Source organism: Primulina eburnea, chromosome 18 (assembly GCF_022965805.1).
Source record: "Primulina eburnea isolate SZY01 chromosome 18, ASM2296580v1, whole genome shotgun sequence".
Lineage (NCBI taxonomy): Eukaryota > Viridiplantae > Streptophyta > Magnoliopsida > Lamiales > Gesneriaceae > Primulina > Primulina eburnea.
Window position 1 is genome coordinate 21,172,781 of NC_133118.1, and position 24,851 is coordinate 21,197,631.

Consider the following 24,851-nt stretch of genomic DNA (forward strand, 5'->3'; position numbering starts at 1 on the left):
ACTATAACCCAAATGGCATTAGATCCCCTTACTAACCTCGGCAACCCAACAATGAAATCCATGGTGATATTCTCCCATTTACACTAGGGAATAGGGAGCGGCTTAAGCATTCATGTTGTCCTCTGATGCTCTACTTTCATTGCTGACAAGTAAGACACTCAGATACGAATCGACGAATGTCCTGCTTCATCCCTGGCCACCAATAAATATTTAAAATCCTTGTACATCTTTGTACCTCCTGGACGGATGAAATACGGAGATGTATGCGACTCTGTCAAAATATCCTCTCTGATTGAATTGTACCTAGGCACCCACATCCTTCCTCTGTACTTCACAATACCATCAGACACTGTGTAGAGTAAATGTTGCGTGTTTTCTTAATTGCTTGCAAGTGCACAACGTCAAGTTATAGTAAAATGTAATTTTGAGTACAAGTGTCGATCCCACGAGGAATGTATTTTTAAATTTATATTAATGCTTGTAATTAAAATAGTCTTGATTTTATTTAGAAAAATCAATTGACGAAGTTGTTTATACCAATAATTAGATTTAAAACTAAATTGAATTATAGTACCAAATAATAGTGAACAACAATAGAATAAAAGATCTAGAGGTCCGATTTCACGCAACTATCCACCATGTGTATTTTGTGTAGCTATATTATATTCGCCCTTCTTATTCATTAGCTAAGAATTCTAAAAATCATCTACTCCCTCTCCCGAGTGCTAAGTAGATACTAATTATCTAACAAAAGATTGTAACGTCCCCATCAACAATCTAAAATTAGATAACACAATAATCATTCAAGTCTTTTAATGGCTTCAATAGCACTATATGTCCTCCCGAACTATAAAAATACTATTGATGTATTTTTCCCTTTCTTGTTTATAAATTCCCTTTTCCAAGTGATAATTTATAAACATAATCATCATTCAAGATATGGCCAGTAAATTGAAAGCATTAAAATTAGAAACATACAAATGAACAATAAGGAAATCTCATATAGCATAAATCATAAATCATCACACATGGTTTCTAGTTTTGTTCCATCATCCCTCTAGAATTAAGATTTAGTTCATAATAAGGAAAATAAAACAACAACACATAAATATTAAACAAAACATATCAAAATAAAAGAAAGAAAGAACTTAGAACAAGAGTTTTGGAGTGTATGAAGATTTTGTCCCAAGATGCACAAGAAATTGTTGAAGATGATGATCTTGATCTTCAATCTTGTTCTTTATAGCCTCCACCCTTTTTCTAGTTTTTCTCCATACCTAGATGATGAAAAAGAGACACCTTTTATAGTCTAGACAAGATCTATCACGTAGCACACCATTCTCCCCTCCTTTTCCTCAAAGTCTTCAAAGTTTCACAATTTCCGGAGGAATGTTTGTGCATGACCGCAGGTGCGGTGATAGTAAGACCGCGGGTGCGGTGTTTGTTCGCCAAGAAATCATTTGATGCGGAAGTCACAGCGCGGGTGCGGCGCTTGCATGACCGCGGGTGCGGTAATGCATCGGCAACTGGCGCGGGGGCGCTCGTGTACGCAGCACGGGGGCGGTGTGTGTTCGGCAGGTAGCGCGGGGGCGCTGCTTGCTGTGGCGCGGGTGCGGTAACTCTCGTGTCTAGTTTTCCTTTGTACCTCTAATTCATCACTATATCACTTCAAACTCTCATTTCTAAGCTTCCAAACTACAATAACAAAAACAACAACATATCAAATAAAACCTGCTCAAAAATCACAAAACTCCAAGTTAAAAACAAGTAATAAAAGTACAATAAATTGCACTTATCAAACTCCCCCAAACTTAAGATTTTGCTAGTCCCGAGCAAAATAAAACAACAAAAATAAACAATCAAACAAACAACAAACAAGTCATGAAATATTTTAAAGAACTTGGCCTCAACATAATTTCAAAATCCATCATGCATTTACAATTCAAGTCAATCTAACCACTTGTTTATCCGGATAAAATCATGTGATTGGTTTGTTCTCTAACTTCAAATCTCTTCAACCATGTTTCAAATCATTATCAACTGATTTCAAATTTTTACAAACACATATCACAAGGTCTTTTTCGGTAAAAAATTGGGTTCAAAACAATATTCATTCAAGAAATGGATACCCAATGATTATTTTATGCAATGAGGTGTGTGAAAAATTGACCAAAATTCTTACTCAATGACGGTGTTTATCGATTGTCCATAGGCTAGATCCTCCCAATCACTCTCCACTAGTATATTGGACAAATATGACTAGGTTAATAGGATTTTTAATGGTTATAATGTTAGGCTTGGTTCATGGCTACAAATAAAGTCTAGGAGTTCAAATAAGGGAGTAAATTGAATTTCTTCTCTTTTGCACACTCCACTATTTCTTTCAATCTCCAATTTTTATCTTTTTCTTTTCTTTATTCATCTCATCTCTTTTTCTCCCTTTTTCTCCAATTTTAAACAATGTATCATTAGTCATTTTTCTTTTGTAGGAGAAAATCAATTTCTATCAAATTCTTACTCCCTTGAGAAGGTAGGAATTAATTGTATAAGATATTCAAAAGGTTGGTAATTGTGGGATTCTTGAAAAAATATTTGAATGGGGGTCTTTAACACATATTTAAGTGTGCCATTCAAATTCATATAAGTTCAAAGAGGTGACAAATGATAAATTAATTTATTTGGTAGCTTGAAAGGCTCAATCGATCCAAAAATCACCTAAATCATTCCTAAATCATAATTTATCCGTATTTCGCCTCGAGTGATGTTTGGATAGTTCTAGACAAAATCTCAATTCACCGTCAAAGAGTAGAATTCTAATCATCGTGAAAATGATGTCTCAATGCATCAACCAAATACATATATATTAAAAAGAAATGTGCTTGGCTTCCAAGGAATGTAAAAACACAACTCTTTTCTCATATAGGCTCAAAAGGGCTTCAAATGAATGTTTTATGAATAATATACATGGCCCAAATAAATTCAAAGATTGCCTAAATCATTTATATGTTTGCAAAAATTTTATTTCAATGTCAAATAAAAATCACAAAGTTTTATAGAAATTTTAAGTCTCAAATTCACCATATCTCATGATTATTCTCTAAATTTTCAAAGTGGTCAATTAACATGAATTTGATGCATGACATTGCTTTTCTAAAAAATTTCATCATTGGCCAATTCATTAAACATTTCATGACTAAAAATACTACAAACACACAAAACCAAATAATAAAAAAATAAACCCTCTAAATAAATTAAAACAAAACAAACAAAGATAGAATAAAATAAAATAACTCTAACTCCCCCAAACTTAATCATGTGCATCGTCCTCGATGTAAATAGGCATTAAAAATAAGAAAATGCACATACACTGGGCAACGACCGTCAGTGGTCATTGCCATCATCCTCTTCATCGTCATCAGGGTTGGGTTGTTGTTGGAACTCTGGCGGGTGGTAGACAGGTGGCCACTGTGGAGGAGGTGGAAATGGATGTCCCGAAGTGGCAGCAGAGGGAAACTGTTGAGCCAAGGCTGATGTGAAATCCATCATGTAATCCATGAATGTATCGGTCCGATACCGAAAAGCATCCATCTCTTGGCGTGATACCCTCATATCCTCCTCCAACTGATTAAGCCTATTTCTCCTATGCCTTTGCTGTGGCTGTGGCTCTTGAGCTTGGGCTTGATCACGCCTCTCTGCAGCTCTCCGATTGAATTCTCTTTCAGCTCTACGTGCTGCAGCTTGGTTATTTCTGAATCCCATAAATGCCTGTTCTATCACAATGGGATTTTTCGGCTTCAGAATTTCCTCATTTGGTGCCCAAGTAACCCCCACATTTTGGCATAAAACAGTGATGAGAGAGGGGTGGAGAAGTCCACTCAGAGAGTTGCCACATGCATAATCGTAAATTGAATTCTGAAGCAATCGACCTAGATCGATTGTCTTCCCTGTCATAATGCAGAATATGAGGATGGCCCTCTCCTTAATCACAGTAGTGGTGTGTTCTGTAGGCTTTATTCTGGCAGTAATGAATGAATACCAATATTTTGCCATTTCCCTGAGGTCAGACTTTGCAAGGCTTAAATGCACATTGTCTCTCATTCGCCATTCGGCTCCCTGTGTACAAATAGTATGAAGAATATTGTCATAATCAACATTCCCATTTTTGTATTCTTCGTACTCATCGTGCATTATTTCAGGAAAGCCATATACAGTGTTGATTGTCCGTGCATCAAAAGCGACCTCTTTACCTCTCACAAACACCACTAACCGATCATGTCTCACCTTCAAGTTTGCATAGAACTCTCTCACCAATGATATGACAGCATCCTGTGGCTGTCTTCCAAACTCCTCCCATTGTCGATCCTTAAGCATTTGTTCAATTTGTGTATCAGGGTAACTAAAATCAAAACCCCTCTCCTTGATAATGCTTCGAATCAAAATTTTCCCATATTGTTCCTCCGCTTTTTCATTAAAAAATCTACTAGCATCATAGTTCACTGCTGTTGATGAAGAAGCACCCTTTGATGACTTTTTTTTCAGGGGCATTTTGTCAAACACCTTGCAACACAACCTCAATGCAACCCAACTTTTCAAATACAAGATTATTTCAATCTCCCAAACTACAACTTCACAAATTTCACACCTCAACAATGTATACAATAATCAATCAATCAATAATCCCAACATCAACAATATTCTTCACAAGATGAATAATTTCTTCCTTCCCAATAATTTTCGAATTTAGACACAAATTTGCTAGAATTTGCTCACCTTTGTTTTATTGAAATGTTTCTTGAAGAACAAAAACAAATTTCCACTCAAATCTTGAAGAAATTCGAAACCCCTTTTCAAACCCTAGGTTTGATTTGTGAATTTGATGGAAAGAAATGATATTTTATGGAATGGGTTAAGATATTTTGGTTGAGAGTAGTAAATTTGAGGAAGGAATCACAAAAAAAAATGAGTGTGAAAAGAGTTGGTTGAGAGTAGATTTCGAAAATGGAAGAGGTGTTCTTGAGAAGGAATTTTCGGAAATGGAGAAGCATGCCCGATTTTGTTCTTAAAATGGCACACCGCGGGTGCGGTAATGGAAGCACCGCGGGTGCGGTACCTGTTCGAATTTTCAGCGCGGGGGCAGTCTTAAACTACCGCGGGTGCGCTATGTTCTCGGCATTTGCATGAATTTATTCCATCGACACAGCGCGGGGGCGGTGATTTAAGTACCGCGGGTGCGCTATTGTCTCGGCAGCCAGCGCGGGTGCGGCGTGTTAAGAAGCGCGGGGGCGCTCTCTGTTCGGCAGTTCAGCGTGTTTCTCCTTAGTGCACTACCGCGGGTGCGGTAATGGAAGCACCGCGGGTGCGGTGTCAACTCGGCACTCCTAGCGCGAGGGCGCTGTTTTTGTGCTGCGGGTGCACTCCTGTTTCGAATTTTCTGTATTTTGAATGCACCTCAAGTATAGGTGCAGTGCTTATGAGACTGTAAGGGCACTCCTGTTTTGTCAAAATATTTTCTTCTCAAATTTTCAATCCTGAAAAGAAAACAATTGGGATTCATTAAATTCGGGGAGATATAAACATACACTATATTAAAAATACACAACTAAAAATAACATGATTAAAATAAAATAAAAACTGAAATCACAATGCAAACAAGAATCAAAGAATTGGGTTGCCTCCCAATAAGCGCTTGTTTTAACGTCATCAGCCTGACTACCATGAGTCGATATCAAGTTGACCCGCCCAAAAGAATGTTGTCGAGGTGCCTTACTTCATTCCCATAGTATGGCTTAACTCTTTGCCCGTTCACCTTGAAAGTTCGTCCATCATTGCACTTCAACTCGATGGCCCCATGAGAATACACTGTCTCCACCAAGAATGGGCCTGACCAACGCGATTTCAACTTACCAGGAAACAACTTAAGACGGGAATTGAACAAGAGTACTTGTTGTCCTGGTTTTAGTTCCTTTCGTACAATGAGCTTATCATGCCACTTTTTGGTCTGTTCTTTATAAATCTTGGCATTTTCGTAGGCTTCATTGCGGAACTCCTCCATTTCATTTAACTGTAATTTTCTTTCATCACCAGCGGCTTTCAAGTCAAAATTCAACTTCTTAACTGCCCAGAATGCTCGATGCTCCAATTCCAGCGGCAAGTGACAGGCTTTACTAAAAACCAACCTATATGGAGACATTCCTATAGGTGTCTTGAATGCTGTCCTATAAGCCCACAGTGCATCATCCAACTTTATAGCCCAATCCTTCCGGTTTGTATTGACAGTCTTTTCTAAGATTTGTTTGATTTCCCGGTTGGATATTTCAGCTTGTCCGTTTGACTGAGGATGATATGCCAATGCCACTTTGTGCTTCACATTGTATTTAGCCATTAGTGAATTGAAAATTTTATTGCAAAAGTGCGTACCTTCATCACTTATGATAGCTCTTGGTGTTCCAAACCTTGTGAAAATGTTCTTGTGCACAAATTTAACTACAACACGAGCATCGTTAGTACTGGTGGCGATTGCTTCCACCCATTTCGAAACATAATCTACAGCTAATAATATGTAAGATTGACCAAAAGAAGGGGGAAAAGGTCCCATGAAATCTATGCCCCAGACATCAAAAAGTTCCACTTCCAAAATATTTGTCAGTGGTAATTCGTGACGCCTAGAAATGTTCCCTAACCTTTGGCACCTATCACATGATTTCACTAAGGTATAGCTATCTTTGAACAAAGTAGGCCAGTAAAAACCTGATTGCAATACCTTAGCTGCTGTTCTTGTTACCCCAAAATGTCCACCATACGGTGATGAATGACATTGTTCCAGAATTTTGTGTGCATCTTCTCCATCAACACATCTCCTAATCACTTGGTCAGCACATTTCTTATACACACAAGGATCATCCCAAAAGAAAAATTTGATATCATGGAAGAACTTCTTTTTCTGGTGATGATTAAGATCTGGAGGAAAAGTACCACAAGACAAGAAGTTAGCTATATCAGCAAACCACGGGAGTACAGAGTTTACCTCAAAGAGCTGCTCATCTGGAAAAGTTTCTTGTATAGCTCCCTCTTCTTCCTTCTCCTCTCGCTCAAGTCTTGACAGGTGGTCAGCCACTTGATTTTCACATCCCTTTCTATCCCTTACCTCGAAATCAAACTCTTGGAGCAACAAGATCCACCTTATCAAACGTGGCTTTGCATCCTTCTTGGCAAATAAGTATCGGATAGCTGCATGATCAGTGAAAACTATTACCTTTGTACCTACCAAGTAGGGTCTAAACTTGTCAAAGGCGAATACTACTGCGAGCATCTCCTTTTCGGTGGTTGTGTAGTTTTGCTGTGCAGCATCCATGGTACGACTTGCATAGTAGATTGATCTGAAGAATTTATCACGTTTCTGTCCCAACACCACACCCACTGCATAATCACTGGCATCGCACATCAGCTCAAAGGGTTGCTCCCAATCCGGCACTATCATTATTGGTGCAGTTACCAATGCTTTCTTGATCTTCTCAAATGCCTGCAGACAATCATCATCAAAAATAAAGGTGGATTCTTTTTCAAGCAAATTACACAGAGGTTTAGTAATCTTAGAAAAATCTTTGATAAATCTACGATAAAACCCGGCATGCCCTAAGAAGCTCCTTATTCCCTTAATGTTCTTTGGCGGAGGGAGTTTTTCAATTGCAACCACCTTGGCTCTGTCAACCTCTAATCCCTTAGAAGATACTTTATGTCCAAGAACAATGCCCTCTTGGACCATAAAGTGACACTTCTCCCAGTTAAGAACTAGGTTCTTTTCTTGGCATCTCTGCAAAACAAGGGATAGGTTATGTAAACAGTGATCAAAAGAAGAGCCAAATACCGAGAAGTCATCCATGAAGACTTCCATGATGTCCTCCACCATGTCTGCAAAAATGGCCATCATACACCTCTGAAAAGTAGCAGGTGCATTACATAGTCCAAAAGGCATCCTTCTAAAGGCAAACGTGCCATAGGGGCATGTGAATGTTGTCTTTTCCTGATCTTCTGGTGCTATGGCAATTTGATTATAACCTGAATATCCATCTAAGAAACAGTAGTGACAATAACCTGCAAGTCTATCAAGCATCTGATCAATAAAAGGCAATGGAAAATGATCTTTTCGTGTGGCATTGTTCAACTTTCTATAATCAATACATACTCGCCAACCAGTTACAGTACGAGTAGATATTAACTCATCATTTTCATTTTTTAACACTGTCATCCCACCCTTTTTTGGTACAACTTGCACAGGAGATACCCAGCTACTGTCAGAAATAGCATAAATTACACCAGCATTTAACAATTTCAGTACCTCATTCTTTACAACCTCTTTCATTGCTGGGTTCAACCTCCTTTGGTGATCCACATAAGGAGTATACATCTCCTCCATCAAAATTTTATGCATGCATATAGTGGGGCTAATTCCCCTAATATCAGAAATCGACCATCCAAAAGCAGTTTTATACTTTCGCAGCACTCTCAATAATTTATCTTTTTCATCACATGAAAGGTAGGAAGAGATAATTACCGGATACGTCGACTTCTCACCTAAAAATGCATAACACAGGTGGCTTGGAAGTTCCTTCAATTCAGAGGATACTTTTGTTACCTCTATATTTGCATCTTCAAGTAATTCTACATTATGCACATTAATCTTTTCTATAGGCAATGTATCGAGAGCAAGTAATTCCTCTTGCACATCCCAATCATCTTCATCCAGTATTGACGCCGATTCCAACAAGCATCTCTCCAAGGAATCTTTTGTCAATCTTCCTGCACCAACATGAGATACACATGAGTCAATTACATCAATGCTATTACAAGTACTTACCTCATTTGGTTCTTTAATTGTGTTGTAGATGTTGAACATGACTTCTTCTCCACCTACTCTCAATGTAAGCTCACCCTTGTGCACATCAATCAAAGCTTTTCCAGTGGCCAAAAATGGCCTTCCAAAGATAAGTGGGGTGTCCTTGTCTTCTTCCATATCTAGAATGACAAAATCAGCAGGAAATATAAATTTGTCTACCTTTACCAGAACATCCTCCACTATACCCCGCGGATATGTAAGTGATCTATCCGCCAGCTGCAAGGAAATAGTGCTAGGCTTCACCTCGCCAAGCTCTAAAGTCCTGTAAATAGAAAAAGGCATTAAATTAATACTGGCACCTAAATCACACAAAGCTTTATTTATTCTAGAACCACCAATAACACAAGGGATAGTAAAACTCCCTGGATCTTTGAGTTTCTGTGGTAGTTTCCTTTGAAGTATGGCGCTACACTCTTCTGTCAATTTCACTGTCTCAAACTCATGCAACTTTCTCTTCTTTGACATCACATCTTTTATGAATTTTGCATAGTTTGGCATTTGCTCTAAAGCATCAGCAAATGGTATGTTGATATGAATCTTCTTGAAAATTTCCAAAAATTTTGCAAATTGATCATCCAATTTCTTCTTCTTGAACCTCAGCGGATATGGAAGAGTCGGCTGAAATACCTTAGGTTGTTCAACTTCAGCTTCAGCTTTGGAACCCTCAGTTTCGACTTCTTCAACAGTTACCTCCTTCTCATCCTTATCATTGGAATTTTTACCATCAAGTTCTTTTCCACTCCTCAAAGTTACTGCCTTGCACTGCTCTTTTGGGTTCACCTCTGTGTTACTGGGAAATTGCCCCTTGTTCTGATCTTTTAGAGCGTTGGCCAACTGTCCGATTTGCGTTTCCAAAGATTTCATTGTGGCACCCATGTTTCCCATGTTAGTCTCCATATTGTCAAGACGAGATTCAGTTCTCGCCATCCTTTTTCCAGACTCAGCAACAAATGTACCTACCAAATCTTCAAATGAAGGCTTTCCCTCCCCCTTTGATGTATTGAACCCCGGTGGAGGATTCAACACATTCTTATTATTAGCATATGAAAAATTTTCATGATTTCTCAATCCAGGATGATAAGTGTTAGAGGGAGGGTTACCTCGATATCCTCCGTAGCCACCAAAATTCCTATTGTTGATATAATGAGCCTCATCAGGAATTTGTGGTTCTTCAGTAACAACCGATGCATTTTCAACCTCTGATGTACCAGTCTTATTCATTGCTGCAATTTGATTTGTCAAAGCTGAAACTTGAGCAGTAAGTGAGGTAATAGGATCTATGGCATAAATTCCAGCTTGCTTCTTTACTCCTGATCTTTCTGACGGCCACTGATAACTGTTAATGGTCATCTGTTCAAGTAAATCATATGCTTGATCAGGTGATTTTGCAAATATCGTGCCACCAGCTGCTGCATCCACAGTACCTCTGGTTTGTCCATTCAAACCATTGTAAAATAATTCAATTTGTACCCAATCTTCAAAACCATGGTATGGACATCTTCTCAACAACTCCTTATACCGTTCCCATGCCTCATATAGTTGCTCAAAATCAGTCTGCCTAAAAGTACTTATCTCGATTTTCAACTGTGCAGACTTTGCAGGTGGGAAATATTTTGCAAGAAACTTGGTTGCTAACTCCTGCCATGTAGTGATACTCCCCAAAGGAAGCGATTGGAGCCATCCTCTTGCTTGGTCCCTAAGAGAAAAAGGAAACAAACGCATTCGAATTATATCATCAGAAACACCATTTATTTTTACCGTATCAGTAATTTCAAGGAATGTTCTGAGATGTAGATGAGGATCTGCAGTAGCGGCTCCATTAAACTGATTCTGTTGAACCATGTTTATCAATGCAGGCTTGAGCTCAAAGTTGTTTGCATTAATTGTTCCTCGTGCTATACCAGAATAATGAGCATTCAATACTGGCCTAAAATGATCTCTGATGGGTATTGCAGGGGGTGGATTTTCATTGTCTCTGTTTTCAGCCATTGCTCGAATCTCTTCTCTTCTTGCCTTTCTTAATCGTCTTGCGGTTCTTTCGATTTCAGGATCAAAGATAAGCAAGTCAAGATTTTGCGATCTTCGCATGCACTGTTAATCAAAAACAATAACAAATCAGTGTTTAATGTAGTATAATAAAAATAGCTCTAAATTAAAATTTAGACTAATTGGTAACAATATTAATATAAATCCAAATTTTACACTCCCCGGCAACGGCGCCAAAAACTTGTTGCGTGTTTTCTTAATTTCTTGCAAGTGCACAACGTCAAGTTATAGTAAAATGTAATTTTGAGTACAAGTGTCGATCCCACGAGGAATGTATTTTTAAATTTATATTAATGCTTGTAATTAAAATAGTCTTGATTTTATTTAGAAAAATCAATTGACGAAGTTGTTTATACCAATAATTAGATTTAAAACTAAATTGAATTATAGTACCAAATAATAGTGAACAACAATAGAATAAAAGATCTAGAGGTCCGATTTCACGCAACTATCCACCATGTGTATTTTGTGTAGCTATATTATATTTGCCCTTCTTATTCATTAGCTAAGAATTCTAAAAATCATCTACTCCCTCTCCCGAGTGCTAAGTAGATACTAATTATCTAACAAAAGATTGTAACGTCCCCATCAACAATCTAAAATTAGATAACACAATAATCATTCAAGTCTTTTAATGGCTTCAATAGCACTATATGTCCTCCCGAACTATAAAAATACTATTGATGTATTTTTCCCTTTCTTGTTTATAAATTCCCTTTTCCAAGTGATAATTTATAAACATAATCATCATTCAAGATATGGCCAGTAAATTGAAAGCATTAAAATTAGAAACATACAAATGAACAATAAGGAAATCTCATATAGCATAAATCATAAATCATCACACATGGTTTCTAGTTTTGTTCCATCATCCCTCTAGAATTAAGATTTAGTTCATAATAAGGAAAATAAAACAACAACACATAAATATTAAACAAAACATATCAAAATAAAAGAAAGAAAGAACTTAGAACAAGAGTTTTGGAGTGTATGAAGATTTTGTCCCAAGATGCACAAGAAATTGTTGAAGATGATGATCTTGATCTTCAATCTTGTTCTTTATAGCCTCCACCCTTTTTCTAGTTTTTCTCCATACCTAGATGATGAAAAAGAGACACCTTTTATAGTCTAGACAAGATCTATCACGTAGCACACCATTCTCCCCTCCTTTTCCTCAAAGTCTTCAAAGTTTCACAATTTCCGGAGGAATGTTTGTGCATGACCGCAGGTGCGGTGATAGTAAGACCGCGGGTGCGGTGTTTGTTCGCCAAGAAATCATTTGCTGCGGAAGTCACAGCGCGGGTGCGGCGCTTGCATGACCGCGGGTGCGGTAATGCATCGGCAACTGGCGCGGGGGCGCTCGTGTACGCAGCGCGGGGGCGGTGTGTGTTCGGCAGGTAGCGCAGCGCTGCTTGCTGTGGCGCGGGTGCGGTAACTCTCGTGTCTAGTTTTCCTTTGTACCTCTAATTCATCACTATATCACTTCAAACTCTCATTTCTAAGCTTCCAAACTACAATAACAAAAACAACAACATATCAAATAAAACCTGCTCAAAAATCACAAAACTCCAAGTTAAAAACAAGTAATAAAAGTACAATAAATTGCACTTATCAGTAAACTGCCATTGGCTTCATCCTTTAGCCTCCATTTATTTAATTGTTCATCTAAAGTCTGACCTCTACAGATTCGGTCTAACAAAGAATACTAGACTGTCATATTAGACAACTTGGGAGCTCTAGCCTTAGGATAAACTTCTAAGCCAAACATCTGAATCTCTGACTGAAGAGATCTCGGTTCTTAATGCTGTGCTACGACGGCTACTTTCCTGCTCAAAGAATCTGCAACAACATTAGCTTTCCCTGGACGATAGCTAATTTCACAATCATAGTCTTTTACTAACTCCAACCAACGTCTTTGTCTCATATTTAGCTCTTTCTGCGTGAAGTACTTGAGACTCTTTGATTAGTCAATATCTAGCATTTCTCGTCGTACAAATAGTGTCTCCATATCTTCAACGCAAAGACAACGACAGCTAACTCGAGATCATGAGTCGGGTACTTCTTCTCATGCACCTTCAACTGTCTGGAAGCATAAGCTATAACCCAACCATGCTGCATCAATACTGCGCCAAACCGAGTGTTGGAACATTTCATGTTCACAATCTTAATTTTGATGTTAACAAAACTTATTATTTTGTTTCTAATGATTTACTTTAGTGCGCAGGTAACTGGAACTGATCAGGATTCGAACTGATCAGTTAAGCGAGGTAAAACTCAAGCTATCGAGACGTTAACTGAAAACACCAACTGATCGACCTAATTGAATCAATTCAACTGACATATTAAAGAACAGTTCAACTGATTCTCCATCTGATAATTAGTTTAGTAGAAGACCTTCAGAAGCCTGTCCAGCTGATGAAGAGTTCAACTGATGAAGAACCAGCTGACCAGTTCAACTGACGAGTCAACTGATTTCACCAGCCCAACTGAAGATCAGTTCAGATGAACAGTTAGGAACATCAGTTAGGAATCATTCAATTGCAGATCAAGACCCGCTTATCTTAGTGGATTCCAGCTACGCACAAAGATACAAATATCTGTACGATCAAATGTAAAATAATGGACGTTGAAGCAAAGATTAAAGCCGAGACATCCCTGAAGGCATGTCAGAAAATTCAAGACATATATACCAAGGAACACATTCAAAACTGCAACGATCACATGTGATGAGTCTTGTAGTACGGTGTAACGCCCCGAAAATTTTAAAGTTCACGTAAACCTCATGCGCGCAATTATTAATTGCTTTTGTATTTTAATTAATTGTTGGGATTGCATTAATTCATTATGTTGTACATTTTGCATGTTTAAAGTTTATTTTCTACATCATGCAATAAAATGGTATTTTTAGGAATATTCAAGTGACGATCGAGGAACGGGGACCGAGGGCTGAAAAATGTAATAGATTTTTATTAAATAATTGTTTTTAACTATTTAAAATGCGGTCGATGTTTTTAAGTAAAATTTTGAAAGTATTGGGTTTTGAGGTGATTTTATACGCCGGAACATAATTTTTATCGGTATTGGATTTTTAAATAAAATTCGAGCTTTCAAGCAACCCGGCTATTAAATTCACATTTTATTCAAAAGAAAACTTTACTAATTTTTTTATTGAATCCTAATTAATTTAATTGGGCTTTAATTTATGGCTTAATGGGCCTAAATCTAGATTGGGGATTTTATTAAGTATTTAAAATTCAATTTTTCTCTAAACCTATTCTAGACTTTACAATCACTCGGCCACTCTCTTTTAGAATTTCAAAACTCTCCCTTGCACTCTCAAAACCTCACGGCTGCACACTTGCACAAAAATTTCAGAAGTAATCCTTGAAGCATCAAGGCAAGATCAAGCCGTCGTCTCGTCCGTTCTTCGTCGTCAACGTTTATTCGAGCGTAATCTACGCAAAGGCACACCCTAATCTCCTTTGCTCATCTATCATACCATATTAATCTTTGAATAGTTGTATGCATAAACATCACATGGGTTCTTGTTCAGATTTTCGCATATACCCCTTTTATGATTTTTAAAACATGTTTTTTATTTCCAAAATCATGTTTTATATGTGCTAAAGGGGCTGCCATGATTAGGGGATGTTTAAGGGTATGTTTACACATGTTTAAGGGTCTAAAAGGCACACACGGACACAACAAGAAAATAAAAAAAATGAAACAAACAAGAAGCTGGAACCAGAAAAAACGAAACCTGCTGCTAAAGGCTTAGGTGATCGGATTTCTTCATGTTTGATGCATGGCTTGGTTCGGTTGGGACCAGGGGCTAGCCATGTCCGTAGGTGGGTCAAGGGAAGAGTCCTAGCCATGCTAGGACTCGAGCTAAGGGGCTGGGAGGAGTCCTAACAACCATGGACTCCTGCCCGAGATGCTGTCATGCCATGCGCAGGGGTGCGCTGGTTTCCTGGGAAAAAGGGGCTCGGTCCAGGGGGCTGGGCTGGGACATGGCGTGACCTTAGGATCCTAGGAGAGGGCACAACATGATGGTTCAAGGGCTGGGTGGTTGGCTAGGTCCTAAGCTTGAGATTTTAGAGTCCTAGTGTAGTTGCACTTCTTGGCCAAGATACGTACGTGGTTGCATGTCACGGTTTTGGGCCCAGGGGCTGGGGCCGAGGTTTCACTTGGGTCAGTAGGGTGCCTTGGGGTGTTGGTAAGGGTTTTGGATCATATGGCTCGAGGGTGGCTCGAGAAATTCGGGACATGGCTCGGTGCGAACTAACAAGGGTCTAACTAAGGGTTTTAATCACTAATTAATTGAGACATGGCTCACGGGGGGTCGAGTCACGGTTCATAAGGGCTAAAATAATATAAAAAGACTAAATTTGGAATTTAGGAATTTTATATTCGAGTTTGGGATTTTTCGGAATTAAAACGCCTCCAAAACGTCAATTTGCGAAATAATTAAAAAGCCTAGTTTTAAACTTCATAAAATTATGAAAAATTAGGTTTAAGCTTAAATAATTATTTGGGACATATTAGGATCAAGAAATTGAGAAAAAGTCGAAAACATAAAATGTCGAGTCCAGGGGTAAAACGGTCTTTTTACACCTAGAAATTAGTAAACGTCATGGCAGTGCCCTAAATGCTATTATATATGCTAATATGATTGTTTTTCATTATCATGGACGTTTATGAATTTTTATATGATAATATGTCAATTTTAAAATGTTTATGAATTTTTAAGATGTTAAAACGTTTATTTTAAAGGTTTATGGATATTTATGGTTTAATCTTTAACATTTAAAAGAAATGTTGCATGCTTGGTTTCAAAAAAATAAAACGATATGTATATACATGATTTTTATTAAGTGATGATAACATGTTGAAGGACGTGAAAGGATTGTGACTACTACATGTTGGAAATGTCGTGAGGGTTATGGTCCCAGTGGGAGCCCAACGATCGTGTTTCCTTGGATACGGATACGAATACGAATACGAATATGAATACGAATATGTTAATACGTAGGCCAAGGCCCAGTTGACCGGTGAGAGTGTTGCTGGTGTCCCCGCCGCCCAGTACTGTGGTTTTCTTTAGATGGATCCATCGCCCAATACGTTTAAGAATAGGAGTCACAATCACGATCTGAATTCAACAAACACGAACATGAACATGAATACGAATATGAATATGGATACGAATATGGACATGAATATGAATATGTTTAAGTGATATGTTTATGTCTTTTGAAAATGTTTTTATGCATCATGAAAATGTTTACGAAAACGTTTATGTTTAAAGTTTTATGCATCATGAAAATATTTATGAAAATTTTTATGTTCAAGTTTATGCATCTTCATGAAAATGATATTTTAAGTATAAGTATTTTTCACTGTTATGTGTTGACTGTATTACGTATTACTCGTTATCAAGATTATGATGTGTTGAGTCTTTAGACTCACTAGGTGTGATGGATGCAGGTGACATTGAGGGAGGACTTGACGGATGATCCGACTGGACTGAAGGTGCACATGACCCGAGGACCGACGCTAGTTTCCGCATATATGTTTATGATTTCTGTTAAAAGATTGTACGACTTTTATTTATTGATTGAGAGATTTTTGAGAGATTATAGTATGGGCTGTATTTCTCAAATATATAGTTGGTGGTTTTAATTTTAAAAGGGCTCTATAATATTTTATGAAATTTTATGGTTCGTCCGAATGCTATGTGAGGTTTAAAAAAAAAAAAAATCTAGTACTTTTAAGCAATAAAAAGATCAGGACGTTACAGTTGGTATCAGAGCAGTGGTTCCTATAAAGGGTTGTGCCACCATCAGCGCCGGGAAGATCAGTCGTCAAGCCTCTAAGTTGTAAGTTTTACATGCTTTATGTGAATCAATATGATTTTATGATATTACCTGCATAAGTACATGAATTAAATGATTACGTCACATGTTTAATAGCATTATGAGGGTATATGATTTATATGCATTAGAATTTGTATACCTGATATGATATGAAATGAAAAATTTCTTTTCAACGCATGTTGGTTTATTTTGGTGGAATTAGATTATGTCGATCTTTTTGGGTTTTAGTATCGATGTTCTATTTTTGGGTTATAAGTTAATCGTGAATATTATGAATGCTTTTGGGATATGTAGATTTTCTAAGAAAATATTTATGATTCATGGTTACTAGTCAAATTAATTTTTGGGAAATAGACGTAAGGAATAATTATTCGAGGATTGCAACGATTTTGGGAATAAGAAAATGTATAAATTGGGATTTTAAGTTTGATGAAAAGTAAGATTGGTTATAGAAATTGATTTTTGGGTTAATAAGTTTAACCTTATTGAAATTATATTATGTGAATCCTGTAGAAGGAAAATAAGAATGCCAAAAATTTATGGGTTAATTGTAGAATTTTCGAAATCTAGGACCAATTAAGATAATTTTTGAGGAAATTAAGATTTATTTTGCAAATATTAAAGAGATTGGGGACTAATTTAGCAATAAGCGATAATTTGATGGTTTAAAAGATGAAAATTTTGAGGATTTAGACTTTTAAGAATATTCAGAACTTTGGGATATCTTGGTTTTAGTATTCGAAGAAATTTTAATCAAGGGTTTTTAAGGACGAATCGATACTAGGCTTGAAAATTTAAGCGTTTGGGATTTTAAGATTTAAATTTGATAAGTTGACGAACATTTTGGGCATAAATTAAGGAAAATAATATACGATAAGTATGATCATCCATCTTTTAATTTTGGGAATTTTAAGAAAAATGGTAATTCGAGGTTATAATAGTAATAGCACTAAATATTTAGGTCTTTTTAAGTGGCGAATTTGCAAATAAGGATTTAGAAGGAAAATTTAATTGGGGTTCTAGAATTGAATCTAAACTTTTGGTTATTAAGGATAATCGAATTTCGAGGACGAAATTCAATTTAAGGGGGGGAGATTGTAACGCCCCGAAAATTTTAAAGTTCACGTAAACCTCATGCGCGCAATTATTAATTGCTTTTGTATTTTAATTAATTGTTGGGATTGCATTAATTCATTATGTTGTACATTTTGCATGTTTAAAGTTTATTTTCTACATCATGCAATAAAATGGTATTTTTAGGAATATTCAAGTGACGATCGAGGAACGGGGACCGAGGGCTGAAAAATGTAATAGATTTTTATTAAATAATTGTTTTTAACTATTTAAAATGCGGTCGATGTTTTTAAGTAAAATTTTGAAAGTATTGGGTTTTGAGGTGATTTTATACGCCGGAACATAATTTTTATCGGTATTGGATTTTTAAATAAAATTCGAGCTTTCAAGCAACCCGGCTATTAAATTCACATTTTATTCAAAAGAAAACTTTACTATTTTTTTTATTGAATCCTAATTAATTTAATTGGGCTTTAATTTATGGCTTAATGGGCCTAAATCTAGATTGGGGATTTTATTAAGTATTTAAAATTCAATTTTTCTCTAAACCTATTCTAGACTTTACAATCACTCGGCCACTCTCTTTTAGAATTTCAAAACTCTCCCTTGCACTCTCAAAACCTCACGGCTGCACACTTGCACAAAAATTTCAGAAGTAATCCTTGAAGCATCAAGGCAAGATCAAGCCGTCGTCTCGTCCGTTCTTCGTCGTCAACGTTTATTCGAGCGTAATCTACGCAAAGGCACACCCTAATCTCCTTTGCTCATCTATCATACCATATTAATCTTTGAATAGTTGTATGCATAAACATCACATGGGTTCTTGTTCAGATTTTCGCATATACCCCTTTTATGATTTTTAAAACATGTTTTTTATTTCCAAAATCATGTTTTATATGTGCTAAAGGGGCTGCCATGATTAGGGGATGTTTAAGGGTATGTTTACACATGTTTAAGGGTCTAAAAGGCACACACGGACACAACAAGAAAATAAAAAAAATGAAACAAACAAGAAGCTGGAACCAGAAAAAACGAAACCTGCTGCTAAAGGCTTAGGTGATCGGATTTCTTCATGTTTGATGCATGGCTTGGTTCGATTGGGACCAGGGGCTAGCCATGTCCGTAGGTGGGTCAAGGGAAGAGTCCTAGCCATGATAGGACTCGAGCTAAGGGGCTGGGAGGAGTCCTAACAACCATGGACTCCTGCCCGAGATGCTGTCATGCCATGCGCAGGGGTGCGCTGGTTTCCTGGGAAAAAGGGGCTCGGTCCAGGGGGCTGGGCTGGGACATGGCGTGACCTTAGGATCCTAGGAGAGGGCACAACATGATGGTTCAAGGGCTGGGTGGTTGGCTAGGTCCTAAGCTTGAGATTTTAGAGTCCTAGTGTAGTTGCACTTCTCGGCCAAGATACGTACGTGGTTGCATGTCACGGTTTTGGGCCCAGGGGCTGGGGCCGAGGTTTCACTTGGGTCAGTAGGGTGCCTTGGGGTGTTGGTAAGGGTTTTGGATCATATGGCTCGAGGGTGGCTCGAGAAATTCGGGACATGGCTCGGTGCGAACTAACAAGGGTCTAACTAAGGGTTTTAATCACTAATTAATTGAGACATGGCTCACGGGGGGTCGAGTCACGGTTCATAAGGGCTAAAATAATATAAAAAGACTAAATTTGGAATTTAGGAATTTTATATTCGAGTTTGGGATTTTTCGGAATTAAAACGCCTCCAAAACGTCAATTTGCGAAATAATTAAAAAGCCTAGTTTTAAACTTCATAAAATTATGAAAAATTAGGTTTAAGCTTAAATAATTATTTGGGACATATTAGGATCAAGAAATTGAGAAAAAGTCGAAAACATAAAATGTCGAGTCCAGGGGTAAAACGGTCTTTTTACACCTAGAAATTAGTAAACGTCATGGCAGTGCCCTAAATGCTATTATATATGCTAATATGATTGTTTTTCATTATCATGGACGTTTATGAATTTTTATATGATAATATGTCAATTTTAAAATGTTTATGAATTTTTAAGATGTTAAAACGTTTATTTTAAAGGTTTATGGATATTTATGGTTTAATCTTTAACATTTAAAAGAAATGTTGCATGCTTGGTTTCAAAAAAATAAAACGATATGTATATACATGATTTTTATTAAGTGATGATAACATGTTGAAGGACGTGAAAGGATTGTGACTACTACATGTTGGAAATGTCGTGAGGGTTATGGTCCCAGTGGGAGCCCAACGATCGTGTTTCCTTGGATACGGATACGAATACGAATACGAATATGAATACGAATATGTTAATACGTAGGCCAAGGCCCAGTTGACCGGTGAGAGTGTTGCTGGTGTCCCCGCCGCCCAGTACTGTGGTTTTCTTTAGATGGATCCATCGCCCAATACGTTTAAGAATACGAGTCACAATCACGATCTGAATTCAACAAACACGAACATGAACATGAATACGAATATGAATATGGATACGAATATGGACATGAATATGAATATGTTTAAGTGATATGTTTATGTCTTTTGAAAATGTTTTTATGCATCATGAAAATGTTTACGAAAACGTTTATGTTTAAAGTTTTATGCATCATGAAAATATTTATGAAAATTTTTATGTTCAAGTTTATGCATCTTCATGAAAATGATATTTTAAGTATAAGTATTTTTCACTGTTATGTGTTGACTGTATTACGTATTACTCGTTATCAAGATTATGATGTGTTGAGTCTTTAGACTCACTAGGTGTGATGGATGCAGGTGACATTGAGGGAGGACTTGACGGATGATCCGACTGGACTGAAGGTGCACATGACCCGAGGACCGACGCTAGTTTCCGCATATATGTTTATGATTTCTGTTAAAAGATTGTACGACTTTTATTTATTGATTGAGAGATTTTTGAGAGATTATAGTATGGGCTGTATTTCTCAAATATATAGTTGGTGGTTTTAATTTTAAAAGGGCTCTATAATATTTTATGAAATTTTATGGTTCGGCTGAATGCTATGTGAGGTTTAAAAAAAAAAAAAATCTAGTACTTTTAAGCAATAAAAAGATCAGGACGTTACATACGGTCTCAATGCCTCTATATATACAAGCTCAAGACCATCAACAAGAATAACGAGAGAGAGCACATACTAGAGTGTGTGAAGAACAAAATAAAGGGCACGCTTATTTACTTATCAGCTTACAAGAAGCAATCAGCTCAGAGGGAACACTTAAACGTGTTATCAGCTTATTTTAGAAGCATATTTCCCACAGTGTGTGATAACACTTTCGAGTAGTTTTCAGATATCAGTTCTCACAGACACACACACCACCACTCAAATACAGTCTTGCATAAAGACAGTAAACTTGTGTATGTAATCTTTCTCACGTAGACATTAAAGAAGTGTTGACTGGAAGGTGTTGCCTTCAGTCTAGTCTAGGAGTTCAGTTAGGCAGTGGGTAAGTCCTAAGATGTGTGGGTTATTACACTTGGTGTAATTAATAAAAGTCTTCTAGTGAATCCTACCCGAGGTGGTAGAACGGGTGACGTAGGAGCAGTTGAAGTCTCTGAACATCCATAAGCATATCTCGTGTATTTAAATGTTTAGCTATTGTTTTCAAACTAATTTAACTAGTTAGAGCATCTATCGGTTCAGTTTTCACCTTATCTGAACTGATGAATGCTAAAACTAATCTACCCTTTTTCTGTTATTCAGTTACACATGATATACAAATATATCAATGTTTCTTAAAGAATGATTATTTCGAGTATTTTCCGCTTGGTTCTATACCAAACTCGATGTAATTTATCGGTGTATACATTCTTAGAACACGAGCTATTGTAGCTCTTGGAGAATATTTTGTTTGAAGCACCTCAAGGTTCTCTGCAAACGATCCTTCAATTGGATTGTTAGATTGAGTTTGATTTTCAAACCAAGCGGAAGACACTCGAAATAATCCTTCGTATAAACCAATTAAATATTTTGTAAAGCATTTAAAATATATGCAAGTTGAATGAGTAAAAATATTTTGGTTGAAGCATTTTATCAAAAACTTTGTATGCAATATTTTTGTATTCGAAGAACGCATAAAATGCTTCAACAATGCATCTTTAAAACAATGGAAATAATAAATAAATGCAATAAACTAATATACATGAATTTGTTTATGGATTTCGAAAACTTCAGATGCTCCTACGTCACCACTTCTTCCCCTTGGGAAGAATTTACTAGAAGACTTTGATTTATACAACTCTTTGTACAAACCCACTCAGCTTAGGACTTACACTACTGCCTAACTGAACTATTAGCTCTCAGGATTGTAAGCAACACCTCACAATCAACATATTGTTTAATATCTCATATGCAAAGACTACATACACAAGTTTATTGTCTTTGTGCAAGACTCACTCAACTAATCTTTGAAATTCAACTCTCATGTATATGTGTGTGATTGTGTGTGAGGAATTTTTCTTTTACAGTGTACATCTCAACTTTATCCTCACACAAGGGCTTGTGCTCTCAACTAGCTGATTTCTTCATGCTAACTACCCATGCTTTGAATCCTTTCCAAAAGCTCTTGTTTGATCTTCAAGATGTTGTATTTATAAGCCCTAACAATGATATATACGTTAGACACAAGAATATTATCATTTGGAAAGTTTCCGTACTGTTTCTGAAATTAAAAATGGTCGAATTCGCCTTGCTGAACATTTTCTCGACTGGTAAACTCAACTGGTCGTTCAGTTCAACTGGTCAGCAGCTGGTTCAGTTCAGTTGGTCAGCTGCTGGTTCGGTTCAGTTCAACTGGTTCAGTTAGTCTGGTTCAGTTGATCAGCAGCTGGTTCGGTTCAGTTGGTCTGGTACAGTTGGTCAACAACTGGTTCAGTTCAATTAGTCTAGTTCAGTTTAGTTGGTGTGCTGAAATCAGCCTAGCTGATTTCAGTTTGTGCAGAACCAGTAGCTTCATCGTCATTTATCAGCATCTTAAAATTCAATTTAGACTTTTACTTTTCAAGATGATTTGTAGATCATTGTTTTATCTTTCCAACGCATACTGAATCGCTTCATTCCAATAACCAAGCTGAGAGATATGACCAAAATACCGCAACTGCTCATACCCATCTGATTGTTGTTTCCATGCAGTCAGTTTGGTAATTCAGTGATCAGTTAGACCTTGATAACATCCGAATTTGCCCCACTGACGTGAAATACGACTTGTTCCAAATTACGTTTTCTGATCATTCTAGTTGGCAAATTGTCATTTGAATCATCCAATGGAGCGATATAATGAAAATACCGAAGCTTGCCAGATATTCAGTTTGTGCAGAATCCAGTTTCAGCTTGCTTCTTGTTTTAATAACTTCACAATTGAGTAAATATGTTAGAAACACAATAAAATGTTTTGTTAACATCAAAATCAAGAATGCAAACATAAATGTTCCAACAATATCTCCCTTTTGGATGATCACAAAACTTGTATAAACAATCGATTCAACTAGCATTTTCTCCCTCTTTTTGTGTGAATCAAAAAATCATATTTTCAAACATTTTAAGCACAAAATTTTCTCCCCCTCAATATTTAAAAATAATCACTCCATTAAAATTGTAATGAGTTCTCCCCCTATATTTTTTGAAATTTGAAAATTATAAAAGAAGAGGGATAACTAACAAATTTTCTCAATTGCTCATTTTCTGCCACAACACATATGCTCTGCCTTCAACGAATAAACTCCTTTTTCTCGAGCATAAGTAGGTTGCAAATTTTATACCGCTGTAATCCTCTACAAGTCTAGTTTGCAACGCAAAAAGCGGTTTGTCATTTGGACACTCGAGCAAGGAGATATATTATTTTTCCTACGATCACTGCAAGCTGCATGAAAGTTCAGTTTTTCATATATATATGTTTAAAAAAATCTGAAATTTTCGAATTTTAAACATCAAAATCAGTTTCAATGCTCTTTCAAGAACAACCCGCACTAATACCAATTGTTAGGATCGATGGGGGGGGATCAATCGTTGAGCTACAATAGCTTGGTTTTTGAAATATTGAATACCGATAAATTAAATCGAGTTTTATTTTCAAACCAAGCGGAAAACACTCGAAATAATCCTTTGCAGAAACCAATTAAACATTTTGTAAAGAATTTAAAATATATGCAAGTTGAATGAGTAAAAATATTTTGGTTGAAGCATTTTATAAAACATTTTTTATGCAATATTTTGGTATTTAAAGAACACATAAAATTCTTCAATAATGCATCTTTAAAACAATGGAAATAATAAATAAATGCAATAAACAAATAGAAACTAATTTGTTAATGGATGTTCGGAGACTACAAATGATCCTACGTCACTCATCCCTTCTTCCCCTTGGGAAGGATTCACTAGAAGACTTTGATTTATAAACTCTTTGTATAAACCCACTCAGCTTAGGACTTACACTACTACCTAAATGAACTCCTAGCTCTCAAGATTGTAGGCAGCACCTCACAATCAACATATTGTTTAACGTCTCATATGCAAAGATTACATACACAAGTTTATTGTCTTTGTGCAAGACTCACTCAACAAATATTTGAAATTCAACTCTCTTGTATATGTGTGAGTGATTGTGTGTGAGGAATTTTTCCTTTACAGTGTACATCTCAAATGTATCGTCACACAAGGGCTTGTGCTCTCAACTAGCTGATTTTTTCATGCTAATTGCACATGCTTTGAATCCTATTTAAAAGCTCTTTTTTGATATTCAAGATGTTGTATTTATAAGCCTCAACAATGTTATATACGTTAGACACAAGAATATGACCGTTTGGAAAGTTTATGTACTGTTTCTGAAATTGCAACGGTCAAATTCGCCTTGCTAAACATTTTCCCGACTGGTCAACTCTGTTAAACTCAACTGGTCGTTCAGTTCAACTGGTCAGCAGCTGGTTCAGTTCAGTTGGTCAGCTGCTGGTTCGGTTCACTTCGG

At 36.8% G+C, this 24,851-nt stretch overlaps 1 protein-coding gene across 1 annotated transcript; it reads right to left on the minus strand.

Annotated features, from left to right (window-relative positions):
* Nucleotides 1-5,725: 5,725 nt before the first annotated feature.
* LOC140819156 (uncharacterized) lies at nucleotides 5,726-9,820 on the minus strand. The gene is made up of 3 exons (XM_073179167.1): nucleotides 9,521-9,820; nucleotides 6,933-7,810; nucleotides 5,726-6,215 (listed from the first exon to the last, which is right to left on the minus strand). The coding sequence occupies exons 1-3, from the start codon at nucleotides 9,818-9,820 to the stop codon at nucleotides 5,726-5,728; spliced, it is 1,668 nt and encodes a 555-aa protein (XP_073035268.1).
* Nucleotides 9,821-24,851: the final 15,031 nt, after the last annotated feature.

Excerpts from the sequence above, each read along its gene's own strand:
- LOC140819156 (XM_073179167.1), bottom strand. The coding sequence starts at position 9,820 with ATGGCGAGAACTGAATCTCGTCTTGACAATATGGAGACTAACATGGGA. Across the intron at positions 7,811-9,520 it reads CTGAAGTTGAACAACCTAAG|AGATGCCAAGAAAAGAACCT; the intron begins GTATTTCAGCCG and ends CTTGTTTTGCAG. Across the intron at positions 6,216-6,932 it reads AATCATCACCAGAAAAAGAA|GACAGCATTCAAGACACCTA; the intron begins GTTCTTCCATGA and ends GTGGGCTTATAG.